Raw genomic sequence first — 18585 nt, forward strand, 5'->3', positions numbered from 1 at the left:
GTGAACTTCACTATAGAAGCTGGAGCTGAATGTTAGGAAATATTTCAATGTAACAAGATATACTTAGCTGAAGAAGTACTTATTTTTTTCTTTCAAGTCTGTGTAGAAACCTGCTTTTTGCAGGCATCTATTTAGACTACAGAAAATTTCTAATAAATATAAATATGGGACTAAATTATCTGATACAGCTAAGTGGGACATATATATATCTGAAATAACTCCATGTTTCTTCTCGTAAAGACAGTAGGCTGACTGTGATCTCACAGAAATTATCTGTTTATTTACATTTACATTAGGAACTGTCTACTAATGTCTGAAGACCTACTAGTGAGAAATCATTTATTTCTTGGATATGTATAATAACAAGGACTATGTTCTAATAAAATAACAGCACCAGGACATGGTAATGAGCATGACACTTGATCATCTCTCCTGTTAATTCATTATAACAATGCCTGGACATGTTTTTGGCTACAATTCTGCAAGACAATTTCCAAGAAGAGATCCAGTTAGCTTACAGCAGTACTGATCCTGGTAGGCAGCTTGCTACCAGCTGTGCTGGTTTGGAGGGCAAGAGATTTTCATTTTATGGATGTAGACTGCTCTGTGCTGCTTGGACTGTGCCAGATAATGGTCCCAACCATGTTTAATTTATTAGTAGAGATCTACAAAGTCCAAGGCAAATCATGAACAAGAGAAATCGGAATTCTATGATGAAATAATAGAATGAATTTGAGATTTAAAGGCCTTTTAATTCAAACTTCTCTCAGGAAAAAAGAAACCTTACTAAGGCTAAGGGAAAAAAATGCTGAAATTATCAGTTTTCTAGCAATTAAACTGATTTGTAATTTCAGACATTCGTAATTTACATTTTCCAGACATTCCTTTGACAAATATGTCATTTCTGCAAAAGAATCTGCAGAAACTATACAAATGAAAATTTAAGCTATTTGAGTATCACTTCACCCTAAAAAAAGTAGAAATAGCATGTGTAGTTTTTTCATCTCAGAACTTGATCTGCACAGTGCAGAGTCTAATATATTGTTCATTGAAAGCAAGGTTGAACTTTTATTTTCCTATCAGCATTCTTATAATGTTGACAAGGTTTATAAGAATATATGGGTTTGATGGGTTGTTCTTCTATTGTAGCTGGTCACTGTGGTTCTCCAGACCCAATTGTAAATGGTCATATTAGTGGAGATGGTTTCAGTTATCGCGATACTGTAGTTTACCAGTGTAATCCTGGCTTTCGACTTGTTGGTACATCTGTCAGAATTTGCCTACAGGATCACAAGTGGTCTGGACAAACTCCTGTTTGTGTCCGTAAGTATCATTAATTTTTCATGTAATTATTGCTATTATTTTAAATGTAATTGAACATTAACAGTGGATTGCATATTCATAGTTGTTTGAATGAAGAGCTCAGATCGGATATTTATTGGACCTGTTTTCAATTACAAGAGTCATTATGATAATCTGATCCAGTTTGTAGCCTGGCACAGGCTGAATAACTATATCCAGTAATTTCTGGATTTTGTTGTTTCAGAAACAGTGAACATAGGCAGTGAAGTGGACTGAACAACAGCCTGCAACTGTATAACTTCATTTATCTCTCTCTCGACATAATTTCTATGTCAAGTGTGGGCTTACTGAGCCTCTCCCCTATTTTTTCAGCAGGAATACCCAAATCCTTTAATCTATTTTCACTGTTTATTAGGTAAAACTGAAATACTGTTCATCTGTACTGCTTTGATGACTGCACATTTTTCCAAGTAGCCCCCCTAATGCTTACCAATGCAAGTCCAGGCAGGGTATTGGATTATAGTTAGAAAAAATGCTAGCTATTTTATACCCTTTAGTAGGGTTTATTTTGCTCTTAATTCATGTGGTTATGAAAATCCCATAATTAATTGCTGGAACTATTAAGTCTTTCCTACTCTACTTACTTCCTCATTTACATGGCAGGCTTTCTTAAATTTTCTGAAGCATCAGCCATTTAATCAGACAAGTTTTGTTTGTTTTTTTTTTTTTTTAAATCAGCATCCAAGCTTCCTAGAAATGGCTCTGTTATTTCTAGGATGGAAAATGAAAACATACTGTTTATTAATGCTAGAGAACGCTCTCTAATGTTATACTGAAATGGCCTTCTGAGTGAGCAGTGGTGGATCAGGAACTAGAAATACGGTAAAGGTACCAGGAAGAAGTTATGGGCTGTGCCCCTGAAAATTTATCACAAATTGGTCTTAATTTTGTGAGATTTTTACAGAAGATCATGTGGTTTCTATTTTCTGATTGGCTTTGAAAGGAATTTCAGAGTTGTAAATACTAGAAATTGCAATCTTCAGAAATGATCTAAATATTCAGAGTACCCCACCCATCATTACTTTAACTTCTTAGTCTCACATGAGTGTCAGCCTCCTTTATCTTGCATGATTTGTGACACTCAGGTGTTTCCCTATTTCTTTATTGGATAGCCAGTTGGGCCATGCTTTAGCCAGGTACTCTCTGAAAGATCTTTTCACTTGCTGGCTATTGAGAGTTAACAGGAAATATGAAGGTGTCTGATTAGTTCCTTGTAACTTTTAAAATCAAAATATTGAAAAATGTTTTTTAAAAAGTTTTATTATTTTATTTTAATAAAAATATGTACTGTATTGATGATGGCCAAAACACAGGCTTTGTTATATAGCTGGGAAGTTAGACTGGATTTTTTTGGTTGTCCATGTACTGTCAGTACTACCATTATTTTTTTCTAGGTTACATGTTTTCTGTGGTGAGATGGGAATCTCCAGGATCTAAGAAAGACACTGTGTTAAAGACTAGAGTATATATTTGAGAGTTATATTACATTAAGTGGGTTGATCTTTTTGCAGTATAATAAGCAAATGTGTAATTCCTCAGTGAGTATTAATTTCAGACATGCTAAGTGCATCTGTTTTCCCATAACACATTTAATGTATGTGTGGGCACACAAGCATGTATGTGCATGCATGCATAGGGCAGTTATTTATATTAAGATGGAGGAGAGAATTTATAATTCATCATTTGGATGGTACAAAACCAGCAGTGCTAACCTTTATTTGAAGTGTCTTGACTACTACTATGGTAAACTATTAAACTGATTGCATAAAAGCCTGGTGATTGAAAACACAATAATGCCAAAATTATCTACTTCATTTTTTCTTAAAAAATAAAAATGCTTTGAAGTACTGTCTACTCTATGAATCCAGCCATTGCAATATTGATCAGTCAACAGGTCAGCGATATCTAGTAACTGCAATGAAGCAGTGGCAGAACTAGGTGCAGTGATTAAGATCTCAGCATCTAAGCTCTTTAGTGTCTGGAAAGTATTATAAAAGACAGAATCCTGTCAAGAGTAATGAGGTCTAAATGCGAACTGGATGAGTAGTCATACTAGAAATATGCTTCTGTTGAAATGGGCAACTGAACAGAATTACCCTTCAGTATCAGACTTTTTACAAGAGACCTAAATTTTATGTTTTTAAAACCTATGTCATATAATTTGTTCCTGAAACGGCAGAAAGTTTAAGGTAATAGAATTTTTTTTAATAGGTTTTTATATGAGAACTATGTTAACTGATTTATTATGCCCCTGGAAATTGTTTTATTTATTAAAACTTGATCATCTGTAACAGTAGAAAAAATGAAACAACTGTGCCAGAATAAAGTTGATCCAGTGCATGTAGTAAGACTTTATTCTGCTGTTTTGGCTTTTGTCTTAAAATGCTGCAAATGAAATAGGGCAGAAACGATTCAAGTGATGTAAGTAGATTTATTTAAACAATTTAAGTGTAAATGCATAAGTCTGTATACAGGAAGGTGTTCAGTTTAATCCCTAGGCTCCGGTACTCTTGAAAAGAATGTTTCACAGTTGAACTCTGTATGTAATAAAAAGAAACACATTTAAATTTTTTTTCACATTATTCTTCAGTTTAAAAGAGAAAAAAAAACAAAACGGAAAAACAAACCACAAAATAATATAGCTAAAGATAAACATGCATAGGATATTTAATTGAATATGATAAATATTCAAAATATAAATATAAAGTGTTTATACATATATATACACACAGTCTGATTTTATATTGTCAGTATCTATGCTTTTCTGTATTTCTCTATACTATTTTATTGTTTTCTCATGTGGAAGGCTAGAGCTTAACCATAATATGTGTATTTTTTTAAGTGTAATTCAAGCTTAATCAACACATGTAATACACATAATAGGAAAAATTTACTCCCAACAATTTCTCTATTGCCATAAGAAAGTCTGCTTAAAAGGATCACTTCTTCAGCAAAGTAACTTCAGAACTTTGGAAGAGGAATGCTTCAGAACTCCAGAATGCTCTGAAGCAGTACATCAAATTCAATTTGTTTGGCTATACTACATTTTAAAGCTTGCAGGGAAAAAATATTTTCTTTTATTTGCATTAGTAGGAAATATAGTGAACTCTACACTTTTTTAAGATCTGATGCATATCAGATGAGTGTCAGATGAAAAGATATGTATCAATATTTATATTACAACTTTCAACATAAGATAAAAAGTAGATTCTGAAAATTTTATTGAAAAATGTAGATTTTACTCCTGGCACTTTAGAATTCTGAATAAATGCATCTTACTTTTTCTTAAATTTCTTTTATATATATATATATTATTTTATATATATATATTTATATATTATTTATATTTTATATATATATTTTCTTTTTTCTTATATAAAAAAAAAATTCAGAAGGAAAAAAAAAACAAACCAAGTACAACAACAAAAAAACACAACAAAGGAACTCAAGCCTGCAAGTGACTCCGTGGAACCCAGTACCTTTCAGTTGAATGCTAGCCTGTTGGTTTTTTTTCTTTTAACAGCGATCACATGTGGACATCCTGGGAATCCAGCTCATGGAATGACTAATGGCAGTGAATTCAATTTAAATGATGTTGTAAATTTTACTTGCAACACCGGCTACTTACTTCAGGGTGCATCTCGAGCGCAGTGCCGGAGCAATGGGCAGTGGAGCAGCCCTTTACCCAGCTGCCGAGGTAAGAAACCTCATATATTCTCTGCTCTCTAATGACTTATTTCAGGCATGATCCTTTGCTGTGCCTTCGAAATATTGGGATATAATTCAGAAACCTGACCTTTAGGCCCTCATTGCCAGCTTTACTTGAGTTTTTGCATTTCTATATTGGAAAATGGACTTAAGGCTGAGTATTGAGGAAGCCTAAGCTTTTCAGTATTTTACCTCAAAGTTCTCAGACTTCAATCCCTAGCATGTCATGTATGTCTGGATATGTGATGTGTAAAGTGTACTTCGCATCACAAAAGTTATATTACATTAATAAATCACAGTTGGCTATCTAGCTTGAATTAGGTGCACTAGAGTACAGTTTCTATAGATGGTCTATTACTCCTATTAAAACTCTTATGCAAATGAATATTCATGCATCAAGACATTATTAATTCCTCTCTATTTGCTAGCAATACCTGAGAGATTTTAATAACTTTTCTACATTTTAAACTTCACTTTTCTTTCTCCAGAAAAAACTGGTAAAGTAGGATTAAATTCCGATTGCTTTTTTGCAAAGGCATAACTGAACTTGATTGCTAGTCTGCTCTGAGTAAGATGTAGATGTTTGAGAGATGAGGATGAAGCAAGGGCTCATATTCTGAAGTGCATATTAGGAAAGGACAAAAATAAGTAATTTAAAAATGCAGTGTAATTTAGATCAAAGGGAAACAAGTCTCTGAAGACACCCTGTTGTTTCTATTTCCATTCATGGCCCCTGTTCTTATTTCCCTCAATCTATGGCTATTGTTGCAGAATACGGAGTTAATACAAAATCTTTGTTCCATTAGACCTGTATCTTTATCAGACCACTAAAATCAGTTCATATTGATCAATTTTTTTATGTTAAATTATTTTATGCTACTGTGAAATGTTTTCTTCTGAATCACTGAGGCAGATTGAATATCTTCTGGCTTTAACACAGATGAGAATTGTCAGAGAGGTGAAAAGCAGAACATGAGGTGAATCATGTGATCTACTGAAAGATCTCAAAAGCTTGGGGAAAAGTTTTTGAAATACTGTATATGCCTTTTTCTGAAGGCTCCAGAAGAAATGTACTGTAATGGAGCTAATTATTCAGAATACAAGTCTGGAATTCTGTTGTGCTCCCTGATTAGACCCTCCAGGTCCAAGTTAGACAGCTTGCTGGAAAAGGGGTTAATACTAAAGCAGATAAAATAATGTTTCCAGAAATACAATGCTAGTAAGTGTTTCTTGAGTATTTTCTTTCACTGGAAAAATGATCACTTAAAAGTTAAATCAATGTAAGTAATATGCTTTTTGTGCTTTGTAACTTGTCTTTCATGTGCCTAAGTAAATTGCAGTCAGCGAAGTTGTTCTAAGAATACTAACACTGGGACTAAAGGTCATGTAAAAAAAAGTTAACTTAAGCTGTTGGTGGCTTCATTATCTCCACCTGTTGGTTTATTAAGAATCATATTGTATTACAGTGGTTGCTCCTAAGAATGGTAATTACCTTTGGTGATTAGCTCATCATATTTTTTCAGAGATAGCTGATGTAATTTCAAGCTCAGTGTGTGCAGAATTAGATCTTTCATTCTCATTAAAACAATACAGAGATGGCATTTCCCTTAGTCACTACCCTCCAAAGTTATTCAAGTGAGCTAACAAGCATAGCAATATAATTATCGGAATGGAGAAATGGGAGTTATCAAACTCTTCCTCTTTAGACTCATGTACTTTTTCACCCCCTCTTATACCATTTTGTTTTGCTAGAGTTTAATGAACAAACTCCTCTGTCTCATTTGTGAAGCATTGAAGTGATGTTTATTTGTCAAAAATACCCACTTTTTTTTTGCATATCTTGTAGTTTTTTGAAGATCTTGTAGGTGCAATCTGGATCTGCTCTATTTGACTGTCATGGGCAGAGATTGCATAGTTTTACTTAAATTCAGTGCCATTTACCAGCTGATTTACTCAGTGATCTATATTGAACTCAAGTACATTTATTAAAAGGAAAACAAGTGACAGTGAAAGAGAAAAAGAATTAAAATAATGCAAAGACTCTGATGATTTAAAGAAACCAAAATAATTAGGACCCTTACAGTTATTCCAACGTTTCAGTTTCATCTCCTGTCCATTTTCCCTTTCGTTTTTCATTTCATTATACAAATTTGAATTTGATCCAGGCCAATTTATGATCTGAAATCTTTTCTAGGGAGGTTGGTTTTCTGAAAGTAATGTCAAATCTGGCATTCAACACTTTACTAGGCATGGGGTGCTCCCACAGAATACTTCTCTGCATGCATTTACCGGGTTGAATTCTACCTGTACATCTGGGTAAAGGAGTCTTTTCTACTGTAAGGTGCCTCCCTGTAATCTCATAGCATAATTACATTTAGATAATTTCAGTGAGAGCAGAATTTGATATAACATTTAATATTCTTACTTCAGTAAATACAATATTTTTGGAACATATGCTGTGAAAATTGTTGCAACATTTTTATTATAATTATAACATTTTTATTATAGTTATGCTTTTTTATATATAACATGATATAGTTTGGATTAAAGGATGAATCTGCATAGTTCAAAATGACTAGAGATTTTTCTTGCTGAAAAGACTTTAATAAAATAATTGTATTATTTACCTGAAAGAAGAGTCCTTATTGGTTAGATTTAAGAAATAATAAAATGCATTTCAGTAATGAAATCATGCTGAAACTATAGTTTTACATCCACAATTAAAAAATAAAAAATCAAAATTCTACCAACTATAAATGGCTTATATCAAATTTACTCTTAATTAATTGGTTAGAACTTCCCTAGAGCAAGTAATAGCACTTCTTCCATCATATGCCTTTTATTCTAAAATTGCCTTTTATCTAATGGGTGAAAAAACATTTGTATTAAAGTTCATTTTTAGTGACGAATTATGAATTTGTGTACAAAGAAAGTAAATCTTCCTTTAAATATACTGCTGGAAAGGGACTGATGTTCCTGGCAAACCATTATCATTGAATTCAACAAAGATTTTACATATGACCTTTCTGTCAAACCTCGGTAGAGTTCACTTGAGTCAGTGATGAACTGGACTTCACTGAGAGTCTACATGCAGAATCAGAATCAGAATCAGAATTACCAGGTTGGAAGGGACCTTCAAGATCATCGAGTCCAACCCATGCGCTACACCTCGACTAAACCATGTCACCAAGTGCCACATCCAATCTCTTTTTAAACACATCCAGGGATGGTGACTCCACCACCACCCTGGGCAGACCGTTCCAATATTTTATTATTCTTTCTGTGAAAAATTTCTTCCTAATATCCAACCTGTACCTTCCTTGGCGCAGTTTGAGACTGTGTCCTCTCGTTCTGTCAGCTGCTGCCTGGTGAAAGAGACCAACCCCCACCTGTCTACAACCTCCTTTCAGGAAGTTGTAGAGAGTGATAAGGTCACCTCTGAGTCTCCTTTTCTCCAGGCTAAACAACTCCAGCTCTCTCAATCGCTCCTCATAGGGCTTGTGGTCCAAGCCCCTCACCAGCCTCGTTGCCCTCCTTTGGACGCGCTCAATCATTTCCACGTCCTTCTTAAACTGAGGAGCCCAGAACTGGACACAGTACTCAAGGTGCGGCCTCACCAGTGCTGAGTACAGGGGAAGAATAACCTCCCTGTTTCTGCTGGCCACACCATTCCTAATGAAGGCTAGGTTGCCATTGGCCTTCTTGGCCACCAGGGCACACTGCTGGCTCATATCAGCTGGCCATCCACCAATACCCCCAGATCCCCTTCTGCCTGGACACTATCCAGCCACACTGTCCCCAACTTGTAACATTGCAAGGGGTTTTTATGGCCAAAATGTAGGACTCGGCACTTAGACTTATTAAATTTCATCTTATTGGATTCTGCCCATCTATCCAACCTATCCAGGTCTCTCTGCAGAGCCCTCCTTCCTTCCAGAAGATTGACACAAGCTCCCAACTTAGTGTCATCTGCAAACTTACTGATGAAAGACTCAATACCCTCATCCATGTCATCAATAAAAATATTGAACAACACCGGTCCCAGCACAGACCCCTGAGGGACACCACTGGTGACAGGTTGCCAGCTGGATGCAACACCGTTCACCATCACCCTCTGGGCCTGGCCATCCAGCCAGTTACTGACCCAGCAAAGAGCGCTCCTGTCCAAGCCGTGAGCTGCTAGCTTTTCCAGGAGTATGTTATGGGGGACAGTATCAAAAGCCTTGCTGAAATCCAAATAGACAACATCCACAGCCCTTCCCACATCCACCAGGCGGGTCACCTGATCATAAAAGGAAATCAGGTTGGTCAAACATGACCTGCCCTTCATAAACCCATGCTGGCTGGGTCTAATACCCTGGCCATTTCTTAAGTGCTGCTTAACAGCACTCGGTATGAACTTTTCTGTTAACTTTCCCGGCACTGAGGTCAGACTAACTGGCCTGTAATTACCAGGATCCTCCCTCCTACCCTTTTTATAAATGGGCATCACCTTGGCCAGCTTCCAATCATCTGGAACCTCACCAGTGAGCCACAACTGTTGGTAAATGATGGAGAGCGGCTTTGCAAGCTCATCCGCCATCTCCCTCATCACCCTGGGATGGATCCCATCTGGTCCCATTGATTTATAAATGCTCAGGTGCCTCAACAATTCTCTAACTTCCTCTTCTTGAATAACAAGAGGACCATTCTGCTCCCTAACACCACCTACCAACCCCAAAGTACAGTTATCTTGAGGGCAAGGTGTCTTCCTACTGAAAACTGAGGCAAAAAAAGGCACTAAACACTTCTGCTTTCTCCTCATCTTTAGTTACTAAGTTTCCTGCCTCATCCAATAAGTGCAGTTGCTACAAAATATAGATTACTGCTTAAAGCTATTGCAGAACATTATTTTATTTTATTATTTTATTTTGCAACTGAGCTATTATCTATGCATGGGAAACCTTGATATTTTTTAGATAATAAAGCTGGGAAGTTCTCAGGCACTCTTTTGCAATGATACATTGATTCTATCCATTGTGTCAGTAGTAGATTAACTAATAAGTTAACTCGCAGGAAATTTAGCAAAGAAATTTTATGAGGCTTTTTGCTTGTCAAAGCAGTAGTGCACACAAAAGATCATGTGTGCTACCCTAGAACCATATGATAAAAACTCATATGAAGAGAAGTATTTAAATATGTTTGTATATGGTAAATGCACTGACAGCACTGAACTGCTTTAGAATGGTGTTTCCTTCCTACTGCAGAATGCCATTATTCTGAGAATAGAGTAATTATTTCATCTGTTCTGGCACAGCAAATAAAAGCTTTAATCCCTTAAAATGAACACTTTATATATATATATATATTGGATTTTGGATCTGTCTCCTGAGGTGACATAATCATTAAAACACCTGCATCTTAGAAAAACTCACGTTCCCACTGTTTCTTTCACAAGTAAAAAAAAATGGCTGGTTTTGATGCTTCCTCTGTGTGTGTGCATATATATATACATGTATATATGAAGATTTGTAATAGTCTTTTCTGGAACATTGAGATCACTGAAGTATGATTTTTAAAACAAAATTTGTGAGGTGGAACATTTTCGTCTCCACATGGATTCTGGCTTTGCCTTTACCTTGTGATAAGCAACTTGTGGTGTGTTCAGTTTACTTGCCTTTAAACTGGAATCAAGTGGCATTGGAAAAATTCTGATAGCCAAATCTTTGTTCTCTTCAGCAAACCAGCCTATGTAGGACTTGGTGCAGCCTGAATGTTCTACCCCAGAACTACCTATGAAAATATCAAATCCTAAACCAAGTACATTCAGTGTGGAATTTTTTTCCCCATAGTAGTTTGGAACTGCTTTCCATTTTATCTATGGAAGCACAGAAAGCCAAGTCTCTGCACTTTCTACTTTTCATAGTAACTGTTAACCACCAAGATGAGAACAGAATCAGATGGTATCATAAGAGCTCTGCACTCCTGATTACACTGCAGGTCATTTTTCCATACATTATGCTTGAAGCAAGAACTTCTGTATTAAACACCACATTTAACCACATCTTCTAGAATGCAGGTGTTTGCAAGAGATTTTATTGCTCTGAATTCTTTGCTTTGGCATTGGATAAAATGTACTATTACTTGTCAGTTCATAAGGCAGTGTCAGATTCATAATCTATGTTTGAGCTAGGTCACATGCTGTGGTCTGTACCAGTAAGTCCAGGTTATTTGTTAGTAAGAATTCTGGTCTCAATTGCTCATTTCTCCTGGTTGTGTACTGAATTTCTAATTTGAAAGGTTTTTCTTTCTTATTACTTATTAGATTCTTGAAAAACTCAATTAGCCTGTTTTGTCTTATCAAGAATCTGATACCTACAAGGAACTGTCAATTTTGTCATGTTTTCATTAGAGAGTATATTGTTTGAACGAGTGGTAATATGTTCCATCCCTTCATTGACAAGAAAAATAACCTTTCTGATGGCAGCTGATAGAAGGGTGGGTGAGGTTGAAATTGATGACCAATTCTCATCCAAAGATAAAGCAACTAACTCTGAATTTAAGTAGTTTTCCATCATATAAGCTGAGAAAATTATTTTTTGTTCCATTTTGTTTTCTCAAAGGCAGAGGCTTTGTTGAGACTTTTGCATACTTCAAATATTAGATATACCTAATCCATTCATGTTGATGTCCTTCAGAAGGCTTATTAGAGCTTGAGTTCAGTTTCTTAAATAAAAAGGTGAGGTGCTGTGGGAGATGTCATGCAGTGTCAGAGATATTTACCTGAAACTGGCAGAGATGACATAGGGCTTACAATTATTCCGGCATCTCTCTGGAGTGGCGTCTGCCTAGACATTTGTCAGACATTTCAAAAGGTAGTAGGAACATCTACTGGGGCCACTGAATAGAATTCCACTCCCATGTGAAAAACAATGCTCTGATCAAGAAGGATCTAAAGAGAAAGACTTGAAGATATGACCTCAGAGTTTTTAGTACTATGACAAAAGTTAATGTTTTGATACTATTTGCACAAAGATGCCGACAAATAACAGGTAATGACATACATATATCTACCAGCTACTGTAATGCCTGTGTTCATGCTGGAGATGGAATAGAAAGGAGAGCTATCATAAGTATCCAAGAGACAATTACATGCTTTTAAAATTAGTTACTCTGGGGTTGCAAAGAAAAATGTTCATTTATATAGTTAAGTTGGACCAACACCATTCAAAGCTTAAAAAAATAACTTCAAGTTCGCGGAACTTCTTTTAGCACACTTGTTGCTGCATTTTTATTTTAGTATAGAACTAGCTAGTTAGTTATCAGAGCACTCTGGCAGAAATTTTCCAATAGAAAATATAAGACTGCATGACTGCATTTTTTTGTCACAATGAAAGAGTATTTGGCATGTTTATAACAATGGCGAATATTTTGGACCACAAAAGAGATGTGTGTCTTAGTTTTTCTTCTCACAAGCAAACAAATATAAACTATATTCTTTATTGAATCTAGTAATCTGTTAAGGTCTTGTTTATAACATGATATTATTTAGCAAATTATTAGTGTTAATTTGCACTAAGATCAGCAACATTTTTACGGCATAAACAACAGTAAAAATTTCCTTGGTCATCAGAAACGATTTCAGGACTGTAAATTTTGGATAGATTTTAATAATATATGTAAAAACATGAAACAGTCTGCTTCCTAAATAAATATTGTAGGTTTATAATTTACATGGCAGAATTACAATAAAATCACTCTCCAACGGCCCTCATTAAAAAATAACAAAATACCAGACTCCCAGGTATTTGAGAGTTTAGCAAAGTGAAGCTGTACGTTGAAGAGGGTTTTTTTTGTTGTTTTGTTGTGGTTTTTTTGCTTAACTTCCCTAAGAAGTTCTTGTGTATTGTTGATTTGCACAAAACTTTGCTAAAATTCTGCAGACAATTTTGTAAATGTGCTGTCACAAGTAGTGCTTTTTTTATAGATAGTGTTTCTTAGAATTTGTGATAAAGTCAGAGTGAATTTTCTACTCTTAGTCACTGTGAGTGCCAGTCCCTGTACATGTTCTAGATACCAACATTAATGCAGTACTTTTCAAATAAAAAAGTTTAAAACCACTGTTGAGCAGACATGAAAAATTTAAAAAGAAGCTTAACATTGTTATTTTCCGAGGGGGAGGGAGGGAAGAGCGAGAAAGAGTGAGAACAAGAGGTGAAATACTGTGAATTATGTACTTTTTGTTGATCATTCAACTTTTTAACAGAAAACTGCCTAAAGGACTCTGACGTGGTCTTTTCACTTCTTTGTCCTCAAGGGTTTGAATCTACTCAGTGTGAGGTTCCAAAGTCATCAGGGCAAACTTGAAGCATTCTTCTGCTTTTCTCAGCAGACTAAATTGAGAGTGCCAGAATTCATTTCCCATGTAATGCTTGACAGCTGTCATTGAGAGAAAGCAATCTCTGTCTACTCTCACTGTGATTTACAACTGAGTCCCCAGGGTGAAAAGCAATCAGGGAAACTACCGCCTTAGTTCTGTATGCTGGCCAACTCAATTTCTTTTCTAAATGTAATCCTTACTGCAGCCCTCTTTAGCAACAGCACACATATATATATATATGCTTAAAAATCTATAGTTGATGTTAAATTGCACTGTAGGCATAATCTTGTTTACTTTTTAGCTTGATGGATAGCATTCTCTTGCGTAATTGTTTGATTAGACTTCACATATGAAGCAAGAACTTTGTTGCAGAGAGTACATGCTTAAGTTGTGCACTGAGTGATTATCCTGTATTTTATTCATCACTGAGTTGGCTAAACGGATACTACTGGTACAAGAATGAGAACACTGTATCACACAGACAAATTGATACTTTGGGTCTGTATTATATTCCTTGAACATTCTATATTTCTGGTCTGCATGAAGAATTAAGTTTTCCTATTCCCGGTGTGTTTCAAAGATAATTCAGTTAGAATTGCTTTTGGGTAGCTTTAGGGCAGCATATCTTCATGAAACAAAGTTCTTTTTTCTTAATTTGTAATACTGGCTTTTCAGAAGCTAACTTGGCAGGCTTACCCATTAAACCAATGTTTTACTTTTAAGCAGTTATATTTTATTTTGTGTTATTTTAATAACCTGAACTGCACTAATAAAAGGGACAGCTGTCATGAATGCTGTTTTGAGTGGTTCTTAAAAGTTAAACCTAGAGAAAAGTTTGAGTAATCCATAGAATGGAGAGAATTTTTGAAAATTTTATTCATGCATGTGCAAAATCATAGAATCATGGAATCATAGAATAATGAGTTGGAAAGGACCTTAAGATCATCTAGTTCCAACCCCCCTCTTCAATAATGTGAGAGATTTCCAATATTTTTCAGGTTTTTCTTCTAATAGAATATTCAAATATTAAAGTTGGAAGAATTTGTCCAGTTAGTTTCAATGTTCTGTTTCAACTAAGCCAGTGTATATTTTAGTCCAATAATAATAATTTTGACTAAATTGCCATGGAACAAACATTTTTGTTCTTTCTTTTGAAAAAATTCTAAAATGTAATTTCACTGTTTACTATTTTTTCTTTTTAAAGATTTTTGTCTATACAGCATTTCACTGTTTATTTTTAAATAAAACAGTTTGACTTTGATCTAGAAATAAAATAAGCATTCATTGTCATGGTTAAAGAAATAGTACTTTCCAGTATTCTGTAGTTCTCACAACTCCCAAATTAGATTTCCACATAACTGATAGCCCATTAATTAATGAGCCCAAGTTAATGGCTTTAATGTTGTTTTATTTTGCTTACCTGAACAAAATCAAACCAGGAAAAGAAGCTGAAAATGCTGCTATTCAGACAATTCTGTTTTCAAGCACTTATTACAAAGAATAGTTAAACAAAGGGCAAACCTCCAATGCCACCTATGCTTTCCAGTGGCTTTCAATACAAAAGCTTAAGGATGAAACATTTTGAGAGTACTGCATGTTATTACAGGAATTAATTACATCAGTCTTCCTCAAATATATAATTTTCAGTCTTCAAATTTATTCACGTCTTTGTTTCTGTGCTAGCATTCATGTAGGAGCAAAGTGATTGAAAATGAACGAAATTAAGATGAAAATTAATACGGAACTTTTTTAATTTTAATGCCTTTATCAGTACTGTTGTAACTTTTATTTTCACTGATTCTGAACAATCGTTATTTTAGCCATGGCATTATAAGTATAACCTGTTTGTATTTAACATCTAGGGTCTGAGAAAAGAAGTAAAAGAGCAAGAAACTTTGTATTGAGACAAAAACATCAAACAAACAAACAAACAAAACCAAAAAACAAACCAACAACAAAATCAACACCTAAAAATCCCACCAGAAAAATAAACTAAAAATATAAATTGTATGGAGGAGGATTCTTGCAAAAGAAATTTTGATAAGAATTCACAAGAAACTAAGTTAAGTAGACAAGCAATATGAATCTTGTCCTATAGCTTGGAAAAAAAGTCCAGTAATATGTGTTCACATGTAAATTTCCACTATCTTTGTGTTTTCATTAATGACATCTCACTGTAATAGTATATGTACTGTTTAAGCTGCATGTAACCAATTTAAAATGCTCTATACTGAGTTAAAACAAATGTGGATAATACTAAATGCAGGCTACTAAATATGCTACTAAACATACTACTAAACATTTCCTGTGGATCTACGTAAATACTGCAACAAGCCTTAGTTGCATCAGCATAAAATTTCTAATATAGAAAACTTTTAAATATATTGTTAAATTGATATTAATTCACCTTTAAATTATTAAAGGTTTTTGAGAGTTTATTCCAGAAGATTTTTACAGTCATAAAAGACAATTAACTTCCATACTTTTCTACCTGTAAAGATCATTTAAAGAAAGAGCGGCTCTTGCTGGTAATCAAGGTGATTGCTAAAATAAATAGATATCAGTAGAATGGAAACGCATCATTTTGTTCTAGTTATTTTTTGGTACGAAGTTTCATCGAAAAATGATGTAATGATTAGAGCATGGACATAGGTCTCAGAAAACCTGAGTTCAGTTCTGTACCTGTACAGATAATCCATACAACCTTATTACTGTGTTGCTGTGAAGTTGGGGATCAAAACTGCATTGCCATATAATAGCGATTTTAGCTAAATAGATTGTCAAATATTCACTTCTGCATTTGAAATTAAATATATCTATATATTCAAACTAAACTGTGCCTAGGCATGGGTATTTATATGCCTCTGCTGTCCAATAACTTTCTCAGTTGAACCAAGGAGCACATCCACAGGAATTGTTCAGAGAAGAGTTCAGGGGTTAGCATAGGAAGCAGGACCATTCCTGAGGAGCAATTCAGAGAAACTTACCCTAGTCAGGAGGGTAGCAGAGTAGAACAGCAAAATGACTTCATGCCAGAGAACAAGTACTGATACTCTTTACTTCGTGTTCATGCAGGCATAGCTTCAAATATTTAGTAAAGCATATACATATGTAGAGAAACTGAGTTTATGTTTGTACGCAGCAACTTATAACTGTGCAGCGTATGCAGGCTAGTTCCAAAAGCAGGATCTTTATAGCAGCATCTACACAGCACTACACCACATCTAATTGCCTAAGAAACAGGGTTAATTGGGATGCAGTGTGCATAGCTTCTGGGAGCTGTGCTAGTTTTTGTAACACAGAATTGCACTGTGAATACAGACATATGGGCTCATTCAGATCTAACTTAATACTTTGGTAGGACTTCATCTCAGTGGCCTGTTTTACAGACTTTCACTTGTGTCCCTGTTGTACAGTGATACTTACACTGCCAGTGAAATAATTAAACTCAGTTAAGTGAGTTAAACTCAGACAGTGCTTAGTAATAATGGAAAAAAGCAATGCAAAAGAATTTATAATATAAAAAGAATAAAGCATTTTCTCCCGATAGTACTCTTAAATATATATCCCCAGAAGCAGGAATTTTCAGAGTTGTTCAGAGCAAGTACAGAGACACAACTTCTGCATCCAAATCTTTAACAACTTCCAAAGAACAGTGAGATTTTAGGACTTTGCATTTTTCCCTCTTCTATAGGACATAAAAAAAGTCAGGAGGTAAAAAGGTATTTGCTTCCGTCAGTGAAATCCCAGAGTAAACATTTGTTTATTTAACCTACACATGTCTGATATAATATCTATAAGGTTATAACAATAAGTTTAATTAAATGATAGTAAACTGAAGTATAAACTAAACTGTTACAATGTAAGGTAAATGTAACTTCTCTGGTGAATTATTTTGTAGAATTCACCGTAAAATGGAATGGGAATAGTTTCAATTAGGAGACTGTAGCTTTATTACTCCTCAGGAAAATGAAAAGTAGGCCTCTTCCACTGTCTCTTCATCAGTCCAGATAATGCCTTACTAATGCTTTGTGTACGTTATTGTAATACTTTTATTGTATATACTGTAATATTTTTGAATGTACTTTGCTTTTCTATGTAGTTTTATCTTCAGTGTTTTCAATAGCAATCAGTGGATGGCAGATAGGTTTGCTTTATTTCAAAGAGTGTTCTTCTCCCAGCCCCAAATACTACTTGTAAAATAATTGTTATGAAGGAAAAAATTGAGTTCATATGGGATGTTTTTTAGATCTAGGTATATGCTTGTCTAGAATCCAATGCAAGAATGAAATTTTAAATGTTTAACACTTTTAAGATTGTGGCTTTAAAAGAGAAAGAAGAATAAAAACAGCTTTAACTGATTTTGTCACAAAATTAAATTTTAAGATGTTAGCATTTCTTTAATATACTTATTGAATTAAATATTCTTTCAATGAATAAACAAAAGCTGACTTGTTTTAGTGTATTAGCTGATCAGTAAATTTAAATTATACGTGTGATAAAAACCTTTTGAGTAAAAAATGATTATGTTAGTGTCTCCATATATCTTACGTTTAAAATGGTAATGCTATCTGATGTTCTTCTCCACTGGTTTCTTTTTCATGAAAATTAATTTGAACTAGTTGATATACTTGAAATGTTGATTCTTGCCATTGTTTGATGAGCTGTAATTTATAATACTAATAATATTCTAAGGTTTTTTTTATTTATACTATTATGTTTAGAGTGAAGACGGGAAGTGTGGAGAAGGCATTTATAACTTTTCCGATAGCTTTTGAATTCATAGATAGTTAAATTAGGAGTTTGCAATGGAGACCTCTGTCTCACCATAATCTTCTGCCAACAAGCCATCATACTCACTGCAGAATATAAACCAAAGGATTGGGGAGAGCAGATATACCTTATGTAAAAATAAAACAGCCATGACAAAACATATTTTTTAGGTGCTTAGACTAAAATATTTGGGGTTTTACCACCTTCCTTTTTCTGTTCTGCAGATTAATAACAGAAAACATTCGTGTAAATGTTGGAAGCAATTTTTCTCATTACAGGAAATTAAAAAAGAAAATTTTAGAGTGTTACTGCAACTATTTACTGATTTGATTTTAATTTGCTTTCCTTCACAAAGAAATAAAATAGAAGACCAAACTGAGCCT

General features: G+C 34.6%; 1 protein-coding gene across 1 annotated transcript in view; it reads left to right on the top strand.

Moving 5' to 3' along the window:
* Positions 1 to 18585, top strand: part of CSMD1 (CUB and Sushi multiple domains 1) — a gene marked incomplete at both ends in the record, with an annotated part of 1184444 nt that overhangs the window by 1121979 nt on the left and 43880 nt on the right. The window contains 2 exons of the mRNA XM_080616376.1: positions 1150 to 1323; positions 4886 to 5059. Coding sequence (XP_080472502.1) covers positions 1150 to 1323; positions 4886 to 5059 — 348 coding nt within the window. The remainder of the gene's footprint in view (positions 1 to 1149; positions 1324 to 4885; positions 5060 to 18585) is intronic.

The sequence above is a fragment of the Psittacula echo genome (assembly GCF_963264785.1).
Source record: "Psittacula echo genome assembly, chromosome: 4".
Lineage (NCBI taxonomy): Eukaryota > Metazoa > Chordata > Aves > Psittaciformes > Psittacidae > Psittacula > Psittacula echo.